Consider the following 22,689-nt stretch of genomic DNA (forward strand, 5'->3'; position numbering starts at 1 on the left):
CTTCATATAATACGGAAGAACCTAAATATCCACCGAGACGGAAGGTCCAATCGAGCATGAATATCCACTGAGACGAAAGATCCACCGAGACGGAAGGTTCAATCGAGACTGAATGTCCACGATGAAACATCCATCGAGACGAAAGATACAGCTGTCGGACTTTTCGCCTTAATTGTTGGATCTTTCGTATCGTTGGGCCTTTAGACGCTGAATCAACTTTTCCGTACGAAGAGACCGCTCAGGCGCGTAAGACTCAAGAATTCAAAATTTAGGTGTTTAAAGTGCCGAAACTACAGGTGGGCTATGAGGCGTGCCGTAGTGGAGGGCTCAGGATTAATCCGGATTAAGATTAAAATCTTGAGGCGCTTTTCGCCTCCATCAGAGAAGGCAATTTCAGTACTGCTAGCTTCGCCTCCATCAGAGAAGGCAATTTCAGTACTGCTAGCAGAACACAGAGGCAGTACGAAGAATAGAAGCACTACGCTGGCCATTGCGCACACTTCGCCAGTCTACAAGCCCACTGCCCTACGAAAAATATAAAGTTCCAACAACTAGCCATAACTATTGATATCCTAGGCTAGAACACGCATAGGCAAACAATGACGCATTCGAGACGCGCACGACATTTCGACAACTCCGACCACTTCAATGCATATAGCCGCATACCGCTGACCTCACCGCCGCCATCAGCCACAATTCAGCGAAAAAAAAAATTAAAGCCGTTCCACTCAACGTGAAAGCTGCTGAAAGTGCAGAGCAGCGATTCGCCGTAATAGGCTGTTCGCCCCAAACGTTTGTACGGCCGTTATCCGCTTACTGCTACCACCCCATACAATTCAAATTTCCCGCCTTCGCGGGAGGGATGAGAGCTTAAAAAAAGGGGGGTGAGAGACGAGGGCTTCGCCGCTGCGACATGGGGACATGGGAGCGATGAGAGCTTAAAACAGGGATGAGGGGGAGATGGGGGGGGGGGGGGGGGGGAGGAAGCAAATCTGTTGGGTTAGCTAGGAGTAGGGCAAGTAAGCGTAATAAAGCAGGCAAGTCGGTTGCTGACGTTGCTGACCGCCGGCGCCCGTATCAAAGAAAAAGCTAAAAAGAGCCACTAATCGTTATCATCATCATCATCGTTATCCGCGCAAGGCGTGCGGACAATTTTGAAAGTTGTCCGCACAGGGCGTGCACATAGTGACAACCTCACTTCAGCTATCAGCCATAGCCTCCTATATAAAGGAGGTTATGCTTCAGCGCTTCAGCGGCTTCAGCTTAGTGGCGCCGCCACGCAGCCAAGTGTGCGTGGTGTGTGGCGACCCTGGTGTACCGTGGGCGTGTGGCCATCGCCGTGTGGCACGAAAATTGAGTTTCCTCCTGCGGGTTTGCTTTTGTGGTATGAGGAAAAAGCATCAGTGTACTTGTTCTCTTTCGTTCACTTGTGTGCGGCTGCCGCTTCTGTGCGAGCCGGCATGGACCACATCGTCAAGATTAGCGACGAATTGTACATGACCACAACTAAAGCGCCCGTCAACATCGCCGTTATCAAGTACTGTAAGTATTGCTGCGACTTTATTTTTCTTGATCATATCTAGCTTCGTGGTTTCACGTTTGATTGATGACACCTTTTATTTTTTTCCAGGGGGAAAAACCAACGAGGATTTGATAATCCCTGCGAATGACTCTCTAAGCTTAACTTTGAGCAATGAGCATGTAAGCACCACTCGTATGCTCTGACGGATGCCTGTCAGTGCTTTGACATATCGCATTGGATGCGCATCAGTGATGATGAGAGGCTGATTGAACGGTTGCGCGTTTATTGTCGAGGCCAAATGGCTGATGTATTTTTTCTGAACGTATGGAGGTCCTCATTTTCCTTTACGCAATAATCTCTCAGGTTGCGCGAAAAATCTGCGAAAAGTGTCATCAGTACTGCTTTCCTGTACCCCGGGCCGCTCTGATGTGGCCATTGATATGTTGCGTTCAGGCGATCTGAAACAATAGAAAAAAAAATGAGACGTAGAAATGTTTTTTTTTTTTTTGCTTTGGGGAGCAGACCTGGAGTAGGGAAGCCTCCACACAAACTGAAATAAATTCCTCCTGCTCCTTGCTTCGAAGCAGCGCTGTTGCAAAGCGTCTGAAAAGTGCCAAAAGCGGTGCTGCGTCTTGTGCAGCTCTTCTCGTGATGTATTGCTGCAGGCTAATACACAAGCATACAAGGAAAACGTGGAGTGCCTCTGTGTACTTCCTTCTGGCCTTATTAAAACACGTTTGTTCCTCTTCACAGTCGGTCTTGCAGTCCCTTTACTCATTTAACCTTTAATCGCCAATCCTTCTCTTTCACTTTGTCACTACTATTTCAAAAAGCTATCAGAGCGTGCTTTTTTAAGGTCAATGCACTGCTTTACGAAACATGAGCCACCCTTTTTTGGCAGGACGGCGCTGGTGCAATCATTTTGTATTTTATTTTGTTGTTTTAAAGGACTGATAGAACTTTTTGAAACCCATCGCAGTTAGCCAAATCTCCTTCTACCCCAGCAATCCAGTGTTGCACCCTCTTCACAACTTTGGTGGGAACGGTTAATTGACTTCCACCCAACTGTCCAAACTGCTTCCTCTCACTGACAGCTAGAGTCACTCTAAGCAACGCCACATGTATAACATTGCCTGTTGCATAAGCCGAAAATAGCCAAACAGCCACTTTCCTGTTGCCCTCTCCTGCTCTTTCCTATACTCTAGCGTTTTCGTGTGCTTCCATCTCGGGCAGTCACCCACTTGGCAGTGTCACTTTGCGAAAACTGTGGGAAACAATTTGCAGGATTGTCCAGCGTTTGCGAGATGGTGATCCTACCCTTCCATGTTTTCGGTGTCTGCCTGTCAAGCTGCATGTCAGCTAGCTCAAGTAGTGACGCAAGACGGGACTATTGATTCCGGGTGCCACACCATGTATGAGTGGCTGAGCTAGGCAGTGGCATGGCCAGAAATATTTTTGGGGGCGTTATTTTCCACCAGTAAAAAAAACAAAAAGTCTGTGCCCAAACAATACCTAATTTTCTTGTTTACATTTAAATTTATAGAAGTGGGTAAAAAGCATGGGCAGAAGGGGGGGGTTCTGACACTGGAACACCCCTTCTGGCTATGCCCTTGGAACTAGGCGTCCCTACTGTTCCCATTAGGAAGCAGGAGGCGTGACAGGCAGCATTGCTCCAAGTTGTTATTAGCTACTGTTTCTTGCTTCAGTTGAGGTTGAGCCCAGACGTACTCCTTGCTTTGGCTGAGGCTTCATCCACACGTAGTAGCCTGAGTTACGTTCGATTGTGTGCAATTATTAATAGGTTTTGACAACTCACAGTCACTCTGGCTAGTCAGTAAATGGAAGCGATTTGGCCAGTTGGGTGAAAATCAAGACAGACTGCTCCCACCATGAGTTGTGAAGAGGGGGAGACACTGGGTTGCCGGGGTATGTGTAGACTTGATGACGCTTACGATGGCTGCCACCATCCAGTCCAGTACGATTTTACAGCATTTGTGGATGCTGTGCATAGGGAATGGTGTGATTAGTGCGTTGTACGCCATCACCATGGCAGTGGTGCTTGTCGGGTCAGCAGTCATATTTCTCGAAAAAGAGGAAAAGAAACCCCAGAAAAACAAGCTCTCATTCTCTGCTAAATGTAGAAACAGACCACTGACTTGCTGCATTGTTGCAGAGTGGTATCAGTGCGAGTAATTTTTCAGGCACAGGGTATTTAAGTGTGCTAGAAAATTCTAAACAGGCCCAGGAATGTTGTACTTAATGCTACGATCCGTTAAATCTGTCACTGTGGCACAGTGGCTCATGTGGCTCAGAACTGAGACATTGTGGCTTTTGTGACTTTTGGTCTTGGTGTTTTAACATGCAAAGAAATCTTTCAGTTGTGTGCAACGACTACGGTAGCAGTTGGGAAGAAGTTCAAAGAGGATAGAATTTGGCTAAATGGAAAGTAAGTGTACAGTTTCATTTTCCGCGTTTGTCGTGACAATTCCTGCCTGCCAGGCATGGGTGCTTTTGGTTTGGGGCACGCACGAGAAATTGGATGCACATTGGAAAGCTTCGTTTGCATTTATGCTTGAGGTTGCAAAAAAGATGGGCTCACAGTAGTTACGTAGTATAAAACAAGGTTTAAGAAGCAATCCAAACTAATTTGAGCATTTATGTAGGCACTCGCACATCCACTGGACCCTTAGTTGGTGGCGAGGCCAAATATTTAACTGATCAGAAAAAAAATTAGATAAGTCTGTTTGTCCAAGGACTTAGTGGTGCCACAGTAAGGCTGTAGAGTACATCAATGTAGTCACCATTCTCAAGGACTACATGCAAAATTCCAAGGCTCACAGAGGGCCAAGAAACTTGCTTGAGGTGCACTGCAACAAAGGTGATGACATTGTGTGTAGCTGACTGTCAGAATGCCTGAATGGTGGGTGGGCTGTTAAACTGCCATTGGTAATGTGTCTGGGGGCTTGAGAGCGTGCATGTTTTTCTTGCACTTCCTGGAGGAGGCCCATTCACCACATTCACAGGACGTAGTGTCTAAGAAGTAACAGGCCTTTTTTTGTTTAAATAACTTGACTTTAAATCTATGGTAGTCTTGATGAGGCTGAATTTTCGCAAATTCAAGCCAGGTAGTTGCTTTTTTGTTCCACCCATAAGCATCTGCAGAAATTTTCCCAGCGGGAGATGGAGAGGTGGTGTTAAAGTTGTTGTATAAAAAAACAAAATCAGTATAATTTCAGGGTGTCGAAAAGCAAAACAACCCTCTAACTAGTCTCCACAATGTTCATGAAAGTGAAACTGAAGACCTACCCATCACGGTGGCTCACTGGCTAAGGCGTTGTGCTGTTGAGCCCAAGTACGTGGGTTTGTTCTTGGCCACGGTGACTGTTTTTCTGATAAAGGCGAAAAGCGGAAACGCCTGCATGTTGAGATTTCGGTGCTCACTAAAGATCCCCTGGTGGTCAAAACTAAGGAGACAGTTATAGTACTTTATAGTCTGCCGTTACAGTTATAGTACGAGGATGGCGTGCATGACCACTGACTTACCGTGTGACGAAGGCCACATGTGAGTCAACTCTAAGACGCAAAACAGGTAAAAAAAAAAAATGTGCGGTTCAGCTCGGTCAAAAGGAGATCGTGCCGGTTACAAAGAGGGAGCAAGCTATGAGCCTGGCGGATTTTAGGCGCATTGACTGTTTTTGATTATACGTACAATAGGTCTAAACCTTCAAAGCCATTTTTCTCAAAACTTGATTTTTTGCATCCGTCAGTTACGCTAACAGTGATAACTTTGCTTCTAGTAATTATAGTCGCCCGGAAATTTGCATGCTGTTTCTTTATATATAGAACTATGCAATGAAGCAAAATGACTGAAAAATGTCGGTAACTTTTTATATTATGGCCAGTTGTGTGAAACCCAAACGTGCTGGATATCAAATTTTTCAGTCTTTTTATGATTACGCAACTTAGATTAGAGATGTGATCGTGGAGGTTAGATGCACTGGTTATTGTCTTCATTATGTTCCTGCCAAGTCGTGTTTGAATTGCACCTACCATTTTGTAGTTATGACTGTTTGCGCAACATGCATATTTTCGCGCATTTTGATGTATATAAATTTTTCGTTAACATTTTTAGCAATTTTATCATTTTAAAGTTTCTAACTGTATAAGCTTTACAAGCCAACAATATAATTGTAACGTTTGGGCTACACCTGTAAATTTTTTTTTTCGAAGGTGGTGACCTACCTTAAGAGTATAATAAGAATTGAAGAAACCTTGCAAATCAAGGGTGAAGCTATTCATTTCTGTATTAAATTATTTTGCTTCCTATTTCTGTGTCTTGTGCAGTTTTAACCAGTCACATTTTCATTTTTGTGACAGTGTTGCAACCGTTGGAAAGGGGTGCTTAATGCAGTCACGTTAGTGCTTTTTTTAAGGTGGCAAGCTCCTGTTCATTACGCTGGTGACCAGTTCTCTGTTTAAGTGGCAATATGGCTACACATTTTTCATTTCATTCCAGAGAAGAATCCATACATTCCGCCAGAATACAGAATTGCCTTCGTGAAAGTAAGTGTTTTTTCTATATCATTATTACAAAGCTGCTGCTGTAATTGGTTTCTCCCTGAACTTGTGTGACGCTGGAGCAGTGGCAGGACATGTGTACAGAGTCAGACACAGAAGTCGCACTTTCTTTGTTTTGTTTTAGAGGCTGCCTGTTTACTGGCTAGTAGACGTACGTAACAAGAAGTAACTGCACGGCGTAGGGTTGTGCCCGTGTTGTACATTTCCTTCCCTAAAGTGCATCCAGGCTGGGTTGGAACTGGTGCACTGCAGTCAAAAATGTTTCCAGCATCTGTCTCATCTCTTGGCCTTGTGCGTAGGTCAAGCTGAGGTGTTCGGCACCTCTTGCAATTGCATGGAAACATCATGAAGCTCTGAGTTATTCCTCTGATTAAAGAATAGTATGCTTAGGGAGCAGTGCTCACATTCAGTTATGAGGTGAGGCGCTTTGCAACCATCACTTCTACGACATAGCTTTGTAATTTATTCCTGCTTTATTACTTCTTTTTACTTATACCACCTCTGTTTTTAGTTCGCAAAAGGAGCCGTGCATACTTCCAAAGCCACAATCGTCTGCCTGATTATTCGGATTGGCCCGTTCATGTCTGCTCCGTGAACAATTTCCCCACAGCTGCGGGGCTGGCATCATCAGCTGCTGGATATGCGTGCCTAGGTAGGTAATGCCGCCTTCATGAAGGTCTTATTGGCGGCTTGCACTTTTCCTTGTTGTCTTGTCACTATCTTGTTGGCCTTCTCCTAAATTTCGTGACTGAAGCTTGGTGCTGGTGTCAGCAATGATGGCCAAGGTGTAGGCAAGAGGGATGGGGCAAGGGCATTGCAGGAGGGGCCGGCAGATTTATTTCTCATAGTTGGCACATCGTGTGCAGCCATTGCTTCGTATGGTGAGTAGAAACATGAATAAAATGAGTGCCCAAAACGGAAAAAGAACAAGACCAGATGCCACACAATTTAGTACTTTTTAGGCAGTTTGCTCCATGTCAAAACCAAAAGGCTGCTTTGGAAAGTTGCGATTCGATGCCATAGTCACCCATCGGCAGCATAAGCCCAAGCGTTGTGGACATTTATGCGTGCTGTCAAGGCAGATGATTCCTTGTATTCAATCTTTGCTTGTGTTTTCTTATCCTTATCAATTCTTTCGCCTACCCTGCAAAATGTTTATATCTTCCAAAATGCTACATTGCAAGAAAAATTCTTTTAACTGGTGGGGCTGTCAGCAACTTCTGTTACACCGAATGTACCCGGCGCAGCACGGCACACTCTGCCCTCTCTGCAAAACGGAAAGAGGCACTCTGGCACACATCGTAGCCGAGTGCAAAGACCTCAAGAACCCCCCACCTCCCTTTCCCCCCAACACCCCGAGCAATGGGAGACCTTGTTGTCCAGCCCCGCCCTGCCAACTCAGCTAGCACTGACGGCCAGGGGCCAGGAGTTGCTGGAGACATATGGGTCCCGTGAATAGAGAACCACCCCGTCTGGTGCCTGCGCGCACCATCCAATTTTCGAGCTCAGTAAAGTTGATTCTCTCTCTCTCACTTTTGGTATGGAATTGCTGCCCTTACCATCCTAGGTGTTTGGTCCTTCGGCTTGGCCTGAATCTTGTCATTATCTTATCAGACTCTCAATCTAGTCAGGGACTTTGAAGCAGTTGCTGTCAGGGCAATTACTTTTTATAGGATTGTAACAGTGTGCTCTTTGTAGGCACCCGAAAAGGCCAGTTTCGTAACCTGTGGAAGAAACTTTAAAATTAGGTCTTGTCTGAACATTCTTTAGTATTGTCAGAGCCAACTTCTTGGATTGTACGATTTTTGTAGAAATAGTTGGGGTGTCAATGCATGGTATTCAACGTCACTGAAGCCTGTCCCAGAGCCTTCTGGCGTCACACAGAAAGGACCACTGGATAAATAGCAGCCATCTTGCCAGGTCCAAATGACGTATTTTTCAATCTGTAGTGTGTACATTGTACTATTGAGCTTATTTTTACTGGCAGGACAGTTGATAGCATTTTGGAAAATATGGGACGTTGTACGTTGAGGTTTCGGTCAAACAATTGTAATTTATTTTTGGATAGAAAGATCTGGCTTAGAATTCTTAGAATTTGGTGGTTGCAATTTACATTGAGTGTATATACTGCTGCAAATCAGCTGCTGTGTGCTTCATTTATGTGCCACCAATTCTCGCATTTGTGCGCCAAACCCTGTCCCACCAGCAGCAGTGAAGCAGAGGGAACCAGACTTTCCTTGACTTGCCAGTACATGCCAGTACGGGCAAGCATAGAATTCGACTCAGGGCTTTTGTTTGCTCATGTGCGTGGCTCTGTGCACAACTCACCGGGCTCCCCGGATGGAGTTGGGAATTGTTTTGTGTACTTTTACTTCACTGCAGTTTGAAATCCCTTGTGCCATCTGTAAACCTCTGACGGTTGGATTTGCACAAATAAATGCTCCAGACACTGTGAGCAGTGAGCCAGTGCCTTTTGGATAGACCATAAGAGCATGGGCATCTGCAGAACTTTTTCCAGGGGGGATGGGGGAGGGGGTGGGCACACATTCATAGAAAGGGCCCTGGGGAGGGGGGAGGGTGTAAGGGTGGAGCAAGCATGGATTTCCTATCACAGTGAAAGCATTTGCGCACATCTAATTCTAGTTCTAAATTATTGATTCAAGGTTCTTGACAAATTGGACAACTTAAAATGGTCCGAAATTCCAGGGCCTCCCCTTATACGTATGAACTGGATTACTAAGGCAACTGTGAAATAGATTTTTTTGTTCTTTTTCAGTGCAGTCATTGGGAACACTGTTTCATGTTGAAGGAGACCTCTCCGGGATCGCCAGGTATGCAAGCAAACAGATCTTTTCGTCCCGTTTGATGGGAGGCTGAAGAGGTAGTAAAAGTAGCCAGGAAGTGCATTGTAAGCTAGAGTTGTTGCTCTGTAATGGGTTTGCCACTACAAGCCAATTGTAACTCTCGTAAAGCCTGCATAAACTAAACTCTAGCTAGTTGCTCAACAGCATACCAGGAGCCAATGTGCCTTTCTTCATATGAGGGAAAAAGCTATGGAGCCTGTTCGCTGTAGTCCAGGGTGCAGTCTGCAGCCGCTTCTGCTCAGCGACTGGGGGAAAAGGTTTCGAAGAGGAGTCGAACAAAGGCATTGTTTCTGTGCGGTGGGCCTTGCCTTTAGGGGGCTCACCTGTTAACGTTCCTGCTACTTCATGACCCACGGGCTAGAAAACCATCGTGCACCAATGCGAAAAGCTTTGCAGATGCATAAAAATGCCCCACTGGCCTAGTTCGCTTATTTTGGAAATATGTCACTTCTGTACTTTACATAAAGGAATAAAACTCTCGCTTGCTAGACAGCCAACTCTATCTAACCAAAATGTGTATCTTGTTTAATTCTTATTTCAGTAATTAAATTGCATAATTCTAAAAAAAGAAAACTAGGCCGTTAGGAACATTTTCATGTATCTGTAGGACTTTTTGTATCAGTACACACTGCTTTTTAAGCTCACGGGTCATGTATCAGTAGGTCCCATAGGAACGTGATCGGGTGAGTCCCCCTTAAAGGAGCAACTTGTGCAGCCACTCCCCCCCCCCAAAATGGTGTCCCTGTTGTCGTACGCCACTCCTGGGCGCAGAGGTCGTCCATGGGGCACAGCAGATGTGGCTTTTCTTTTCTCCTTTTTCAGGATGCCTTGGGAAGTCCATGAGCTTTGGGCTGGTGGGCTTCACTGTATGCGTGCACATGCACACACAAAAAGTCATTACGTTTTTAAGGCTCCGTTGGGTGTGTAGCAAAAAGCAAACGGGATGGCACACACTTGTTAATAGAATCATCCACTTAAAACAGCACTGCCTTGCGATGCGATCCTTGCCCATAATGTGCCTGAGAGAGCCTTCTTACTTAAATTACGAGTTGTGATTCTTATCTCACAAACCACGTTATGTGGTTTACAGCTCATGACAAACAATGAACCAGTAATAACTGTGCCAACCCTCATTTCTTTTTTTTTTGTTCTAAAGATCTAATGCTTTCTTTTAATAGGACATGCTTAACATATTCCGCGGAATTTCTGGCTTTATCAATTGCTGCTTATCGCGACAGGGGCCTGGGCCACAGCTGTTTTATGCTCTTACCGCTTTCTAGCTCTGGTATACTTGCTGGCATGCCAACTTAGAGGTGTTGAGCTTGTAGTATTTCTCTGACGTCCTTGAAAGGGATACAGCTCGTCTTTGTGCAGAATAAAAGAGGAAGTAAATAGCTATCATTAGTACCTCAAACATGTCAGTGGTCCCTAGGATCGCACTAATTTTCATGTGGCGTGCTGCCAGTTTGCCCACTTTGGGAAATTAAGGAAATTTCACAATTTACGCTTGAAGTAATTCTCTACTGTGAAAGTGAATAACATGGGGCCTCCAGGTGAAAAAGAAAACTATTTTTGGATCTTTATATGTGCATCTGGGACCAATTTTTTAAGAAGTTGAAGACAAAATCAAAGTTTTATCGTAAACACTTTGTTGTTAAATTGGGCAGGTAAATGGGGGTGAATTCCAACTCAAAGACAGCATGGTAAGCAGCTTAGGAAGCACTCTGTTTAGACAAACCTATCAACTACGCAGCAAAGCAACAAGAATTTGAGTGGGGGCAGCCATCGGTATTGCAGATGGAAGTTCCCCAACATGCATGTTGGCAAGTGCAAACTGCAATTTTTGCAAAAGACATTAAAGGGGCTGTGGAGACAAAATACAAGTTTGTTTTATTCGAAAGATTTCGTGTTTTATAGTGTCCCCAGTGCTTGGCCAGCAGCAAATGTTGCCGTAGTCACTGAGAAATAATCAGCTTTATGTTAAAATTTTTATTCTCTTGCCAAATCGTGTGTTTTCAGGATGTCAGTAATGAAGTCCTAAGTGCGAGTATTACCCGCCACGGTGGCTCAGTGGCTAAGGCGTTGCGCTGCTGAGCATGAGGTCGCGGGTTTGTTTCTTGGCCGCGGCGGTCGCCTTTCTGATGGAGGCGAAAAGCAAAAATTCCCGTGTTTACGAGATTTCGGCGCACGTTAAAGATCCCCAGGTGGTCAAAATTAATCCGGAGCCCTCCACTACGGCGCGCCTCATCGCCTGCATTGCGTTGGCGCGTTAAACCCTACAATCAATCAATCAAGTGCGAGTATTCCAACGAACTCCCACTGCGTCATTCGGCTCTGCAGCCTTGCTTGCCGTCAGCTCTCTCAGAGTGCGCTACCATACTCATCCACAGACCGTTGTCCGCCGTTGGTTTGTTTTGGATCGTATTTGCACCTGGCTTATTTTTGTAACGGTAGAAAGTAATCGTTTCGTGAAACATTGAGTATCTTTGACAAACAGGGTCACGTAAAACAATGTCGTTTATGCCAGTCTGCCAGTATTGTCTAAGACAACTCCAAAGCGGCGAACTGCTGTGCAGCTAAAACAAGCATAGTGCGCCCAGTACCAACATCAATGCGCATCAGTACTTCTATGCTTGCGTGTATTTTCGTAACTTGCATTGTTTTCCGCACCATTCTTATTGCTGTAAAATGAATATGCATTACATTTAAGTGCAAATATCTTGTTTGGCAAGCTTATAAGCCATGCCTAATTCGCGTTTGCTTTTGCCGGCCTCAGCCAATCGCATAGCTGGGTACGTATGGCATCATAGGTTCTGTTGCGGGAAATGAGCTAGTGGGTCGCATGGCCATTCCCTTTTTTCCTAATTATATAGCTTATTTGTGCGAAGTGTGCATTAAAAGTGGTGCCAGTATGATTCTAACGAGGCAATCTTTCGATTGAACCAAACTTGTGTTTTGTCTGCATGGCCCCTTTAAAGTACAAAATTTATTGAAAAAAATGTACAAAAGCAGGCACACTGGCAGGCTGCATATGTTGTTGCTGGGCTATAAAGCATGTTTGCCTATTGAAATTCTCTACATATAAAGGCTTTTGCACCTCCCAGATTCAAACAGTAAGGTAGCTGGTGGTGGTGCAGACATCTTATCTCGAACTGTCAGCTTTACTGCCTTCACGAAAATGAAATGGGCTTAACATGGCTGCAGTCTTATGTAGCAGTCTACATTGATATCTTCTCAAGTAATTAGAATGTGCTAGAGGCTACACCGAACTTGTAGAGTTAATGCAATGCTAGGAAAGCTGTAACTTGCAAAAACTGGTTGGTTGCCATGCCATCTAACTTAGAGCTCTTTAGTCCGGTAAGCTGTTAGCCATATTAGTAATTGATTGCGTGCTAACAAGAAGTCTCTGTGGAATATGTCCATGAAAAAGTGTGACAAGTTTGAATGTTTTATATTACTTTTGGGCACAAGGTTCACATCTGCTTCCAACTCCATTGTGTGGTATGATACATTGTTGTTAGTACACATGCACACACTTCAGCAATACATGGGCATAAGGGTCATGCGAAAGGCTGTATCTGGCACATAAGGCCTTGTGATTGTTGTGTCTCTCTTTGTGGCGTGGAAAGCGTGCACAGTGGTTTGTAATGTCGCAAAAAAGGGGTCATTCTATTGGCCGTCCAGTTTGCGAAGGAACACTTGACGGCATTGTCTGTGCAGGCAGGGTTCTGGAAGTGCCTGCCGGAGCATGTACGGTGGCTTTGTGGCCTGGGTCATGGGCACTCGGCAGGATGGTTTGGACTCTGTAGCCAAGCAAATTGCTCCCAGTGATCACTGGCCGCAGATGCGGGTGATCATACTTGTGGTGAGTACTGCTTCTCTCTGGGCCGGCTGCAAAGGAAACCTCTCTTCCGGTGGGTGCAAGCATTTGCTTTTAATGAGCCATGTCGTGTATTCCTGGCTGTGCATTAGGTTCTGTCTGGCATGAAGTTTTATAAAGCATGCTTCAGGCGTGTGGCTCCCTTCTCTTTTGTGCGCTCGGCACTGCGGTGGTGAAGAGAGGGGCTACTTTCTCAGATGCACAGGGAAAAGAGACGCAGTGGCAATGAGAAGTATAGTATTTTCCAGCAAAACAGCAAATATATAGTGATCATTCATGGCAGAAGGAACTATCTCCCAGCATTTTTACTTTTTATTTCAATATGTAATTAGTACAAGGGTGTAAATATCATGTTTGTGGCTGTAAATCGAATATAGTTAGTAAAAACTGACAATCAAATAGAATATTTTTAATATGGATATCTTCGCTTCAGTTGGTGTGTATAAATGGTCTAGAACACAGCTATGAACTAAAAGATAACAGAGTCAGGACTTAACGCATCTGAGTGCAAGTTAAATAATAAGAAAATGGTACAAAAAATTAGAAAAATAAATGTTTAACTCTGTCGTTACGGCGGAAAAACGGCGGATTTTAAGTGCTTCCACAAAACGTTTTTTTTCTCTTGAGCTACTGGACACACGTAGCCTTGCTATGCATGAAATTGTAGCTTATAGATTGCTCTTCCAAACACAAAGCAGCAGTTTTGTTAAAGGTACAATTACTTACAGTTTATTTGTCAAGTAACCAGAAAAAAGCCCCCAAGAAAAGTATACGAAAAACACAAATCGGCACTTTTACCGAGACTAAAAATTATTTCAGGTATTTTAAGATATGCAAATTGTTCCTACGTTCCTTGGCTATGATTCAATATATAAATCAACAGTGTACACCAAGTTTTGGATTTTTGAGGGCCCGTCAACCTAGCGCAACTGACAGCTGTGCCACGCCACGAGCGCACTCAAGGGTGAGTGAGTCTTTGTAAAATGTGCATCCAAGTTATACTCTTTTGTGTCCTCGCGCAAAATCCTTATCAGTTCGGTGGTAAAAAATAAGAAAAAAAATCGAACTCTCTCGACAAGCGTCGCACCTGAACCCTGCAGCGCTAATCTGACACGAGCGCCAGATTATCTTGAAGGTGATGGCGCGATACAGCACGGTGAATTTTGCAAAATATTCTGGCCATACGTTCTCGAGACCCTAAACACAAAATCAAAACCGCAGTCGTCAGATAAGAAGAACGTTTTGTTTATAAATACAGCGCGGAGTCACAACGAAATTACCTGCCAGCGCTTGTTGAAGTGCGAGGCACCTGAACCAGAGCTTCGTCGTCCTAACTGAAATCTGAAGATCCCACATCATTGCTTGACCCCTCACTGCTGCTGGAATCAGAAAAATCGACAGCAGGAGCTGCCGAAGTGCTTGCTACAGCAGTCCGACTGTGCGGAGCGCGGCGCGAACCCGACACCATTTTTCCTCCTCCTCCCCTCTACCGTCGGTTCAAATTTCTCTTGCTCAACGCCACCACACGAGACACATAAACAAACGAAACCGAAATTGAAAAAGAAGTTGCCAATGAACACACCAGATGGCGATAGTTGTCTGTGGAGCGCGGGTTTCAGATTTGTGGGAGATTTAAAATCGTCGGACGCCAGCTTCGGATTGCCAATGGCGCCGTCGTGAAAGAGTTAAGACCAAATGGCGAAGCAGTGGAATGAAAATTTGGTATACATTGCCATGAAGAAAGGCAGGTTCCTCAACATGCTGAGAATATACAGGGAGTGTATGTTAGGCTGGTCCCTCCACTCATTAAAAAGAGGCTGGGCATACCAGTGTCTGGTATCACCTTACTGCAAGCTCAAGTCAAGTGAAGTTTATTTACCAAACACACACAAGTGCAACCCTGGATGGCCTTCTTGGCTAAAAGCTGCATTAAACAGCTTGACAGGTAACAAGTAATACCTCTTGATCACTCGCTCATGTCTTTATATTTACAGGAAACTTTACCTTATAAATTTTACATACATAGTGTTTTACTTCACCTAACCTATACCAGAATTAGCATACATTTGTTTCACACAACTCTTACATGTGTTCGGCTTTTTGGCACAGCTTCAGTGTCGTGCAAAAAAGCCAACCCACGGGGGAAAGTTGTGCGGTGAAGTTTGGAAGTTTGCATGGCAGAGACAACTTTTATTGCTTATTATTCATTAGGCTTGTGCGAATAGTAATATTTTAGTTCAAAGCGAAGCATGAGGTCGCAGGTTTGATTCCTAGCCGTGGCGGCTGCTTTTCTGATGGAGACGAAAAGCAAGAACGCCCGTGTGTGAGATTTCGGCGCACATTAAAAATCCCCAGGTGGTCAAAATTAACCCAGAGCCCTCCACTACGGTGCGCCAGCGTTGCCAGATGGTGAAATACGGCACCAGATTGTGAAAATCTGGTGAAATTCGGGGGCTACTGGTGTTGAGGTACCAATACGGCTACACCAGACAATATCTGGTGAAAACTGGTGAAAAAAGCGTGTTGTTTCTTTGAACTAGACTGTTTTATTTCTTGAATGAAAGCTTTTTCAGCATATAAACACCAAAAGCCGCTGGACTGTCTGAGCATGCGTGTTCTATTGTGCTTGATAAGTATATTGGGTTTTCAATATACTGCGTAAAAGTAACGAAAGCTCAAATGGTGCATTTTGTATTTCAAATACACCACAATGAACCACAACCTCCGAATTTTTTAACGGAGGGCGTGTACCCAAAAGCGTCCTGAGGTTCCCTCTCTAAATGGTTACAGCTACATAAGTTTTGTATGGCATGTTTATTATAAAACAATAGTGCAATGTTAAATCCTCACATACTAACTAAAGAGAAATTTACGTTGTACCAGGTCTTGTGTTTCATCATAGGTGAAAAAGCATAGCGACAACTGAAACCTGCTCTGCGAGCGTGCCCATAGAACATGGAATAAGGGTTCCTTAGACAGGTACTGCGATTATATGAATACGAAGTAATATTTCACTTCTTTTGAAACTACTTTGCCAATTTAATAATATAGGTAACTGAGTAACACTCTTCGATTTTTAATTATGAGATGATCAAATCACCCCCTGGGTAGGCTGGATGGATTGCCATAAGCAACCAAAACGCCATATCAAAAGGCTGTGTTTTTGAGAATTACATCCACAGAAGACGTGAAGGATCCAAAACAATGTAATAGTGGCTGTATTTAGTGCTGGTGAAATCTGGTGAAATTTGGGCCAGGAGATGGTGTCGATGGGTATTTTCAATCTGGCAAAGCTGCGGTGCGCCTCTTCGCCTGTGTTGCATCGGCGCGTTAAACCCTACAATCAATAAATAGTTCAAAGTGAATTCGAAGCAAATAATCCTTGGGGCCGAATACTTTCGAAGCGAATTAGAATAGTTGTCAGGGGTCCGAAGAAGAAAATTAAAATTGAAAGTTATGCTATGCAAAGTGGTTCTATGTAAGAATGCATCCGGCGCACTATGAATCTGGCAATAGCTTTTTTATTTGCTTTGCTATTAGCGCCGTATGTTTTATCTTCAGCTTGAAACGGTCAGCTACTGAAGCCTGTTGCACACCAGGCTTAGCGATGCCAGGCTTAGCGACATCTTAGCCACAGCCAGGCTTAGCGACTTCGGGATTTTCCGCGCACAACGTTCCTTTTCGTATACCATGAAGACCTCCAGGTGCCTCTTCAAATGCTTCGCCAGAGTTGTCGTAGTTGGCATCTTCAGAGTAGCGTGGCATTTGGGACACTGAGCTTCCTGGTCAGGAAGGACCTTCACAATAAAGTTTCATATCGGGTTAGCACCCGTAGACGTGTTGACCATGTTGCTTGACTAATTAAAGCAACTGATGCACACTGAACTTCAAGCGCGGAGTGCAATCAACACCTGCTCAATGCACGGTATTAAAACAAATTTGCTAGTTTCATTGGCTTCCGTTTCGTTGTTTGAAACAATGAAACGGGAGCCTTGACTTCCTTGACCAACGTGCGCGCGTAAGGTGGAATGCTGTGACTGTGGCTTAGCTTGTCTTGGCTCCACATGTAGTCAAGATGTCGGCCTGACGTCAATGGCACTGCTGCTTGCCTAATGAAACCGAAACTCCTGATAGTGCTTGAACGCAGTTTTAATATTCGTTCACCCCGAATACTTTGAAATATTGGAAATTTCAAATTCAGGTTGAAGCGAATTCAAATACTGTAATATTTGTTCGAATATTCGAAGCACTCGAATATTCACACAAGTTTATTATTTATACATTTGAACACAGTCAAACCCGCTTATCGAAAGTGCCGCGAAAAGTGGTCGTTGTATCAGTAGTTCATTGTATATGGACTCGCCCTTTAAAAAGCGCGCAAATTAGTGAACATGTCGAACGACCCCTTTGGTGACAAGCTAAGCCTTTTCACTTCATGAAGGGATGCCTGCTCCTTGCTTACAAACGAACTAAACTGTGTTTGCGCCGAACCTGCCACTACTGGCACAATGCCCACGAAGAAATTCGTTTGGACGTCTTCAAAATCTCCACAAGCCATAATGGCCTTGTTAGCTAGCTATCAGCCGTGCCAGGCTGAGCGTACCGGGAGCTGTGTCGCTTTGGCTGGAGAAGAGCGAAGTTCAAAAGTTTGAATGTCATCACGATTCATTATCAGTAACTGTGCAAACAAAGTGTCGGCGAACCGCAATCTCTAGATGGCAGCTAAGTAACCACCGGCGCATTTTGCAGCGCGCGGTGCCACTTTCGTGGCGACTTGGGCGGTGGGAAAATCGACACCGGTGATAGCAATGCTTGAGCGGCAGTTAAGGCCTGTTCACACTAGCGACAAAAGCGAGCGAAAGCGATGAAAGCGACGGAAATTTCTGTCGCTTTTGCTGCCTTTCATCGCTTTCGTCGCGCGACGAAAGCGATCGGTCTCGACCAAATTTTGTCGCCTCCGTCGCGTCATCGCTTTTGAAGCGGAAGCAGGAGGCGAGACTTCCTGACGTCATATCCTGCAAAAGCACCCGGATGCTGTGTCTCCACAAGCGGCGAAGCTCCCGTGAAGTCTCACTCCGAGCGCGAGACAATAACGAAAAGCAAAAAATAGTCGTTGCCCATCGCTCGATGTCGCGTGCAAGTGTGAACAGCAAGGGTGGTGATCGCTTTTGCCTTTGTCGCTTTGTCGCGTCGCTTCGTCGCAAGTGTGAACGGGCCTTTACGGATACGGAATGGCATGTAATGTTCATTTGTAGCATCTTGCATATGCTTAAGGTTCTGATATTCACACTTAACTTTACCATGGTGTACAATTTAGGGCTGCTAATTACCACAATGGCTACAAATTTAACGATATCTAAAGAAAAAGCAATAACAGAAAGCCAAAATAATACCCGTGCCACACATACATGAAAAATGACATTAAGTGTCTAAGGCCTTAAGATACTGAATGACATATTTGCGCGGGCCGTGCTACACGCGAAAATGCAAAGGCATTAAATGTGTTGGGCATGATGGTGATAATGACCAAAAAGAGAAATGCACTCATATTTTAGAAGTTTTTAACGTAGAGAAAAACGTCTTACAATGGTTAAAAGTGTTTTTTTTTTGTGAAAGAAAACATTACAAAAAATAGTGTTTTTAAAAATGGTGTGAGCCGTTTCTAAAAGTGGCTTCAGCAGCTGCTGTCGCCTGCCAGCGGTAGCCAAATTCCGAAAAATTCAAAACGACAGGTAACACGATGTTTTGCCTTTTGCCGCTGTTTTAGTGAACTTGGTCTTCTTCAGAGCTTCGCCACCAAGAGTGCACAAAAAACCGTCTTATTTCGCAGTTCAGCTACATTTCCGCGTCAACACTCTGGTTCTGAGAGTTTCGTTGGTTTCATTTGTGGCTCATCGCATTCGAGAGTAGGCAGATTTAAGGCGTTTGTGAAGGTGAATGAGTTGTGCGGAAGTCCTTAAGCCACAAATGAGATTAAAGCGAATGGCATTAGATTTTTGCATGTAGCAGCAAGTTAATGGCACTAAAACTTAAGACATTAAGCACTTAATGTCATTTATTATGTACGTGTGGCCCGGGTATAAGTTTATTTTTTACAATGAACACATGAGGTGGAATGTGTGCCGAAATATCGCTTGAAAAAATTTCAAAGCCAAAGAACTTTAAGGGCTGTTTTGATATTTTTTCACTTTGTATGCGCCATATTTTTACCGTGACCGTGTCGGAAAAGTAAAAGTAGGACGCTTTGAAAAACGTTCGGTATATCTGGACGCGGTTTCAATGGGTAGCGTAGGAAAGTCGTAAGCGCATTGAAATGGTATGGTTTTTATAACCGATAGATCATTATATCTGGGATTGTTATAAGCAGTGTGTGGAACCAAAAAAAAATACCGGTTCGGTTACGGTTCTGGTTCAGGTGAAATCATTTCGTTCCGGTTCAGTTCCGGTCCGACAAAATTACGTACCGAACTGTTTCGGGAGCTTGAACCGGTTCGCGTACCGGTTCGATGAGTTGAATTATCACTGAAATTAGAAAAAAAACATTTAGTAGATTAAAACGACAGCCAAATCAAAATACAAACAAAAATTCAAAATGCTGCTGTTCCCCAAGGGCAGTAGCACAATTGCAAAGCAAATTTTAAACAATTACGAGATATTAAAAAACAGATAAAGTGGCGACGATTTACCACCTACTTTCTCGCCCAGACTTTATGTTGTCCTAGTTACTATTCATAAAGCCACCGCCAAGAGATAGGATGGTGGGATATATTTTCTGCCCTTTCCTTTTTTGTTGAAATTGCAATCGTCGCTATGGAATCGCCCATCACGCTAACCTTGAAGCCTTAAATTTAGGCCTGCGTACTGGCGCGTTCAAATACCAGCGCTTAATACCAATGGCGCACATTTTTTATATTTGTAACTAAGCAGAAAAATCCTACAACAGGCACATAAATACTACCGATGAATTAGATTATTTGGTCACCCTGAATAATTTGTTAGCTGTCACCTTATCGAATGTGTTAGCCACACTTTTGCTAAATGTAAGCTTTAGTTAACGCTCAGTCACTGCATTATTGCTCTTATTACTGCAATTCCTTTTGTGATAGCTATACCGGATGTGTGCATTACAATCAGTATGTCATCGTACCGCCTGACCCCGGCCATCGTTCCGTGTGCTATATTGCGGAATCTTATAACAGATCATGCTGTTACAAAATGAAAGGGAAATTTGACGTGTGGAGCATGAGATGAGATTTTTTGGGTAGACGGTTTTTAATTCGTCCACAGCAGTATTCCCCTCCGTAACGAGTAGCAGTAGAAGTAATGTAGCGAGTTGGGCAGTCAGCCCAAGTGCACCTTCGAAAAAAAGCAGATCTGAAAGAGACAAAACTGCATCAGCAGCAAACGGCTTAGCCACTGAGCAGCTCCTGCGGTCACACTTGTCAAGTATTAACAATTTGCAGGTGTCGGACCTTTTAAACAAATTACGAAATGCAAAAAGTTTGCACACATCAAGTGTGGGTTTTCGCTGTTGCGCAGTGGAGCACTTCTGCAGCCTGATTGCTTCAATAAAGTCGCAGCTAGGGAAGGGCAAAGTCGTTTTTTATCCCCTGCAAGCTGCCGAGAATGACATTTCGTTTGGTCGGCTTACTCTATGCTCGCGCTTCCAGCAGCAACAGACCATTGCTACATTGGTGCTCATTCATTTCCCCTGTTTTATCATAGAGCGTGATAGTGTTCAATTGTCTGGAGGGGAAAGTGCCCGAGCAGGTACGAAGTTGATGGTACGTGAAAGAAAAAAAGGCCTGAATTGCATTGACTGTGCGATATCAACAACGGAGGGTCAAACCGTTTCGGCATGAACCAGTAACCGTTATTTCTTTTTTCGGTTCAGTTCCGGTCCGGGTTCAGCGTGCTCAAAAAATAATGGTTCGGGTTCGGGTCCAGTTCCGGCAAAAATACTGGTTCAGTTCCGGTTTTCGGTTCGGTTTGGTTCCGGTTCGACACCCTGGTAAAAGTGTTTTCGACTGTATTTGAAAACTTTGAATACTTCTAATGGTGAAACTGTGCTGCAATTTAAATCAAATATATCAAACACTATTTCCAAAGTATTTGAATATTTCCAGCCCCTGAAGCGTGTGCTAGTGAGACGCATTGAGCAAACCACTTTAAAGTGACACCTGGTGCCAAACATTAAATGAGATCAGCTTGGTGCTTCAAGTGAAGGAGAAGAAAGAGCAGCGAGCGTGGTTGGATGCGCACGCACACATTGGTGTCTTGACACCAAAAGTGTGACAGAGGGTGCAGCAATGCATTTTGTCACTCGCTTGCATGCCGTGGCTTATTTTGCCAAAGTGAGCCATTAATAAATCTCTTGATCTTGGTGAGCCTTGCTAATACAACCCCATATGCTGTGTGTAAGAGCTTGTTGGAGCAATCTCGGGGATATGGCCAATGCTTCTCGCTGACCCCAGCCCGCGTGAGCGTGGACCACTGGCTCTGTTTTAGCATGCACGTTTTTAGAGGAAGTGAGGCTGCTCACTTGTTGAACAATATTGCAGGAACCAAAGAAATTAAACTTTATGCAAAATCAATTCAACAGTGCTTGAAGGGCAGAATTGCAGCATTGTGGGCCCTTATTCTGCATCCTAGGGGGATACATACGCATTTGCCGTATTTATTAGCCATATTTTGCTGTATTTACCCACTCGCGTAATGAACCCTCCCCCCACTTTTCTTCTTGAGAATGTACTTTTTGTCACTGAATAAAAAATGCAGCGGGGATATGTTTTCATCTCAGCATGGTTGCTGATGCCGTAGACGATCGCAGTAACTTGATATCACGCCACAGTACACGCAGAAATGCTAAAAACACATTCCAACAAAAATAAATCTCAACAGTAGCCGGAGACGTGAGCGGGAATTCTGTGGCTCACAATTTAAAAATTGCGCGCTAGCGGTGCGTCACCTGCTGAACACAAAACAAACCTTGCGCCACAAAAACGTTGCGGCGTGCGAACAAGGCGCAAAACGGACCCCACACTCCTTCCCTGCTTTTTGCCGTTCCGGCTGGTTTTGGCTGCGTTCAAACAAAGCACCAAACGTATTCCGCACTCCCCTGCTCTTGCTGTTCCGCGACTTCGCCATGACACTCCGTGGTGGTGTTGTTCAGCTGTGTTCCAACCTTTTTTTTGTGCTCCTGGTGCGTGCCGTACGATGGGCCAGTACATGAGCTGCACAGACGGTTTTAAACTGACGGTAGTGGGGAATGCGTTGATGCACATGGAAACCGCGCGGCTGGGCGGCACTTCAGTGTTAACCCACTGCGTGTATGCTACGGGCGAAAACAAGGTTTTTGGTCGGTGAACAAGGATCGTCGTGTGTTTCGTGGGCCCAAAAAAGGGAAGTTTCCGGGTGTGAGAAAAGAACTTTTGGAGTGCCTTGACGGCACGGAAGACGGTGCGCTGTGGGCCGACTACGAATGTGAAGCCGCAAGCGAGTTCAGTGAGGAGGGCAGCTCCATGGCGAGTAGGGGGCCACTGGCATGTTCAGAATAAAAAAGAAATTCTATTACCTAATCACCCAGGTGTTTTTACGGAACTGGTAAGGCTCTGACACGCTTCTTCTAGCAACTTTATTGTGTGGAATTTCAACTTTTAAAAAATCTGTTTCAATTTTTTCCCGCATAATGAACCCTCCCCCCAAATTCATGCCAAATTTTCTGGAAAAAAAGTGGGTTTATTACGAGAGTAAATATGGTAAACGTTGTTCTTTGCTAAGCTTGGCGTCTCATGCTACTGAAGTGACAGAATGGGCACTAAAAATGTCTCGTGCACTAAAAATGT

The 22,689-nt window shown here is 44.5% G+C and overlaps 1 protein-coding gene across 3 annotated transcripts in view; it reads left to right on the forward strand.

Annotated features, from left to right (window-relative positions):
* The first annotated feature begins 1,259 nt into the window (after positions 1-1,259).
* Mvd (mevalonate diphosphate decarboxylase) overlaps positions 1,260-22,689 on the forward strand; it is a 45,657-nt gene continuing 24,227 nt past the window's right edge. The window contains exons 1-7 of one of the 3 annotated variants that reach the window (XM_077685995.1): positions 1,260-1,542; positions 1,631-1,701; positions 3,901-3,968; positions 6,039-6,085; positions 6,612-6,752; positions 8,877-8,931; positions 12,685-12,829. In XM_077685995.1, coding sequence (XP_077542121.1) covers positions 1,461-1,542; positions 1,631-1,701; positions 3,901-3,968; positions 6,039-6,085; positions 6,612-6,752; positions 8,877-8,931; positions 12,685-12,829 — 609 coding nt within the window. In that variant the 5' untranslated portion in view covers positions 1,260-1,460. The remainder of the gene's footprint in view (positions 1,543-1,630; positions 1,702-3,900; positions 3,969-6,038; positions 6,086-6,611; positions 6,753-8,876; positions 8,932-12,684; positions 12,830-22,689) is intronic. The other 2 variants (XM_077685994.1, XM_077685996.1) reach the window with 2 other exon arrangements.

This window comes from Haemaphysalis longicornis, unplaced genomic scaffold (genome assembly GCF_048455015.1).
Source record: "Haemaphysalis longicornis isolate Haplotype H1 unplaced genomic scaffold, Haemaphysalis longicornis Haplotype H1 scaffold_1, whole genome shotgun sequence".
In the NCBI taxonomy this organism is placed as follows: domain Eukaryota; kingdom Metazoa; phylum Arthropoda; class Arachnida; order Ixodida; family Ixodidae; genus Haemaphysalis; species Haemaphysalis longicornis.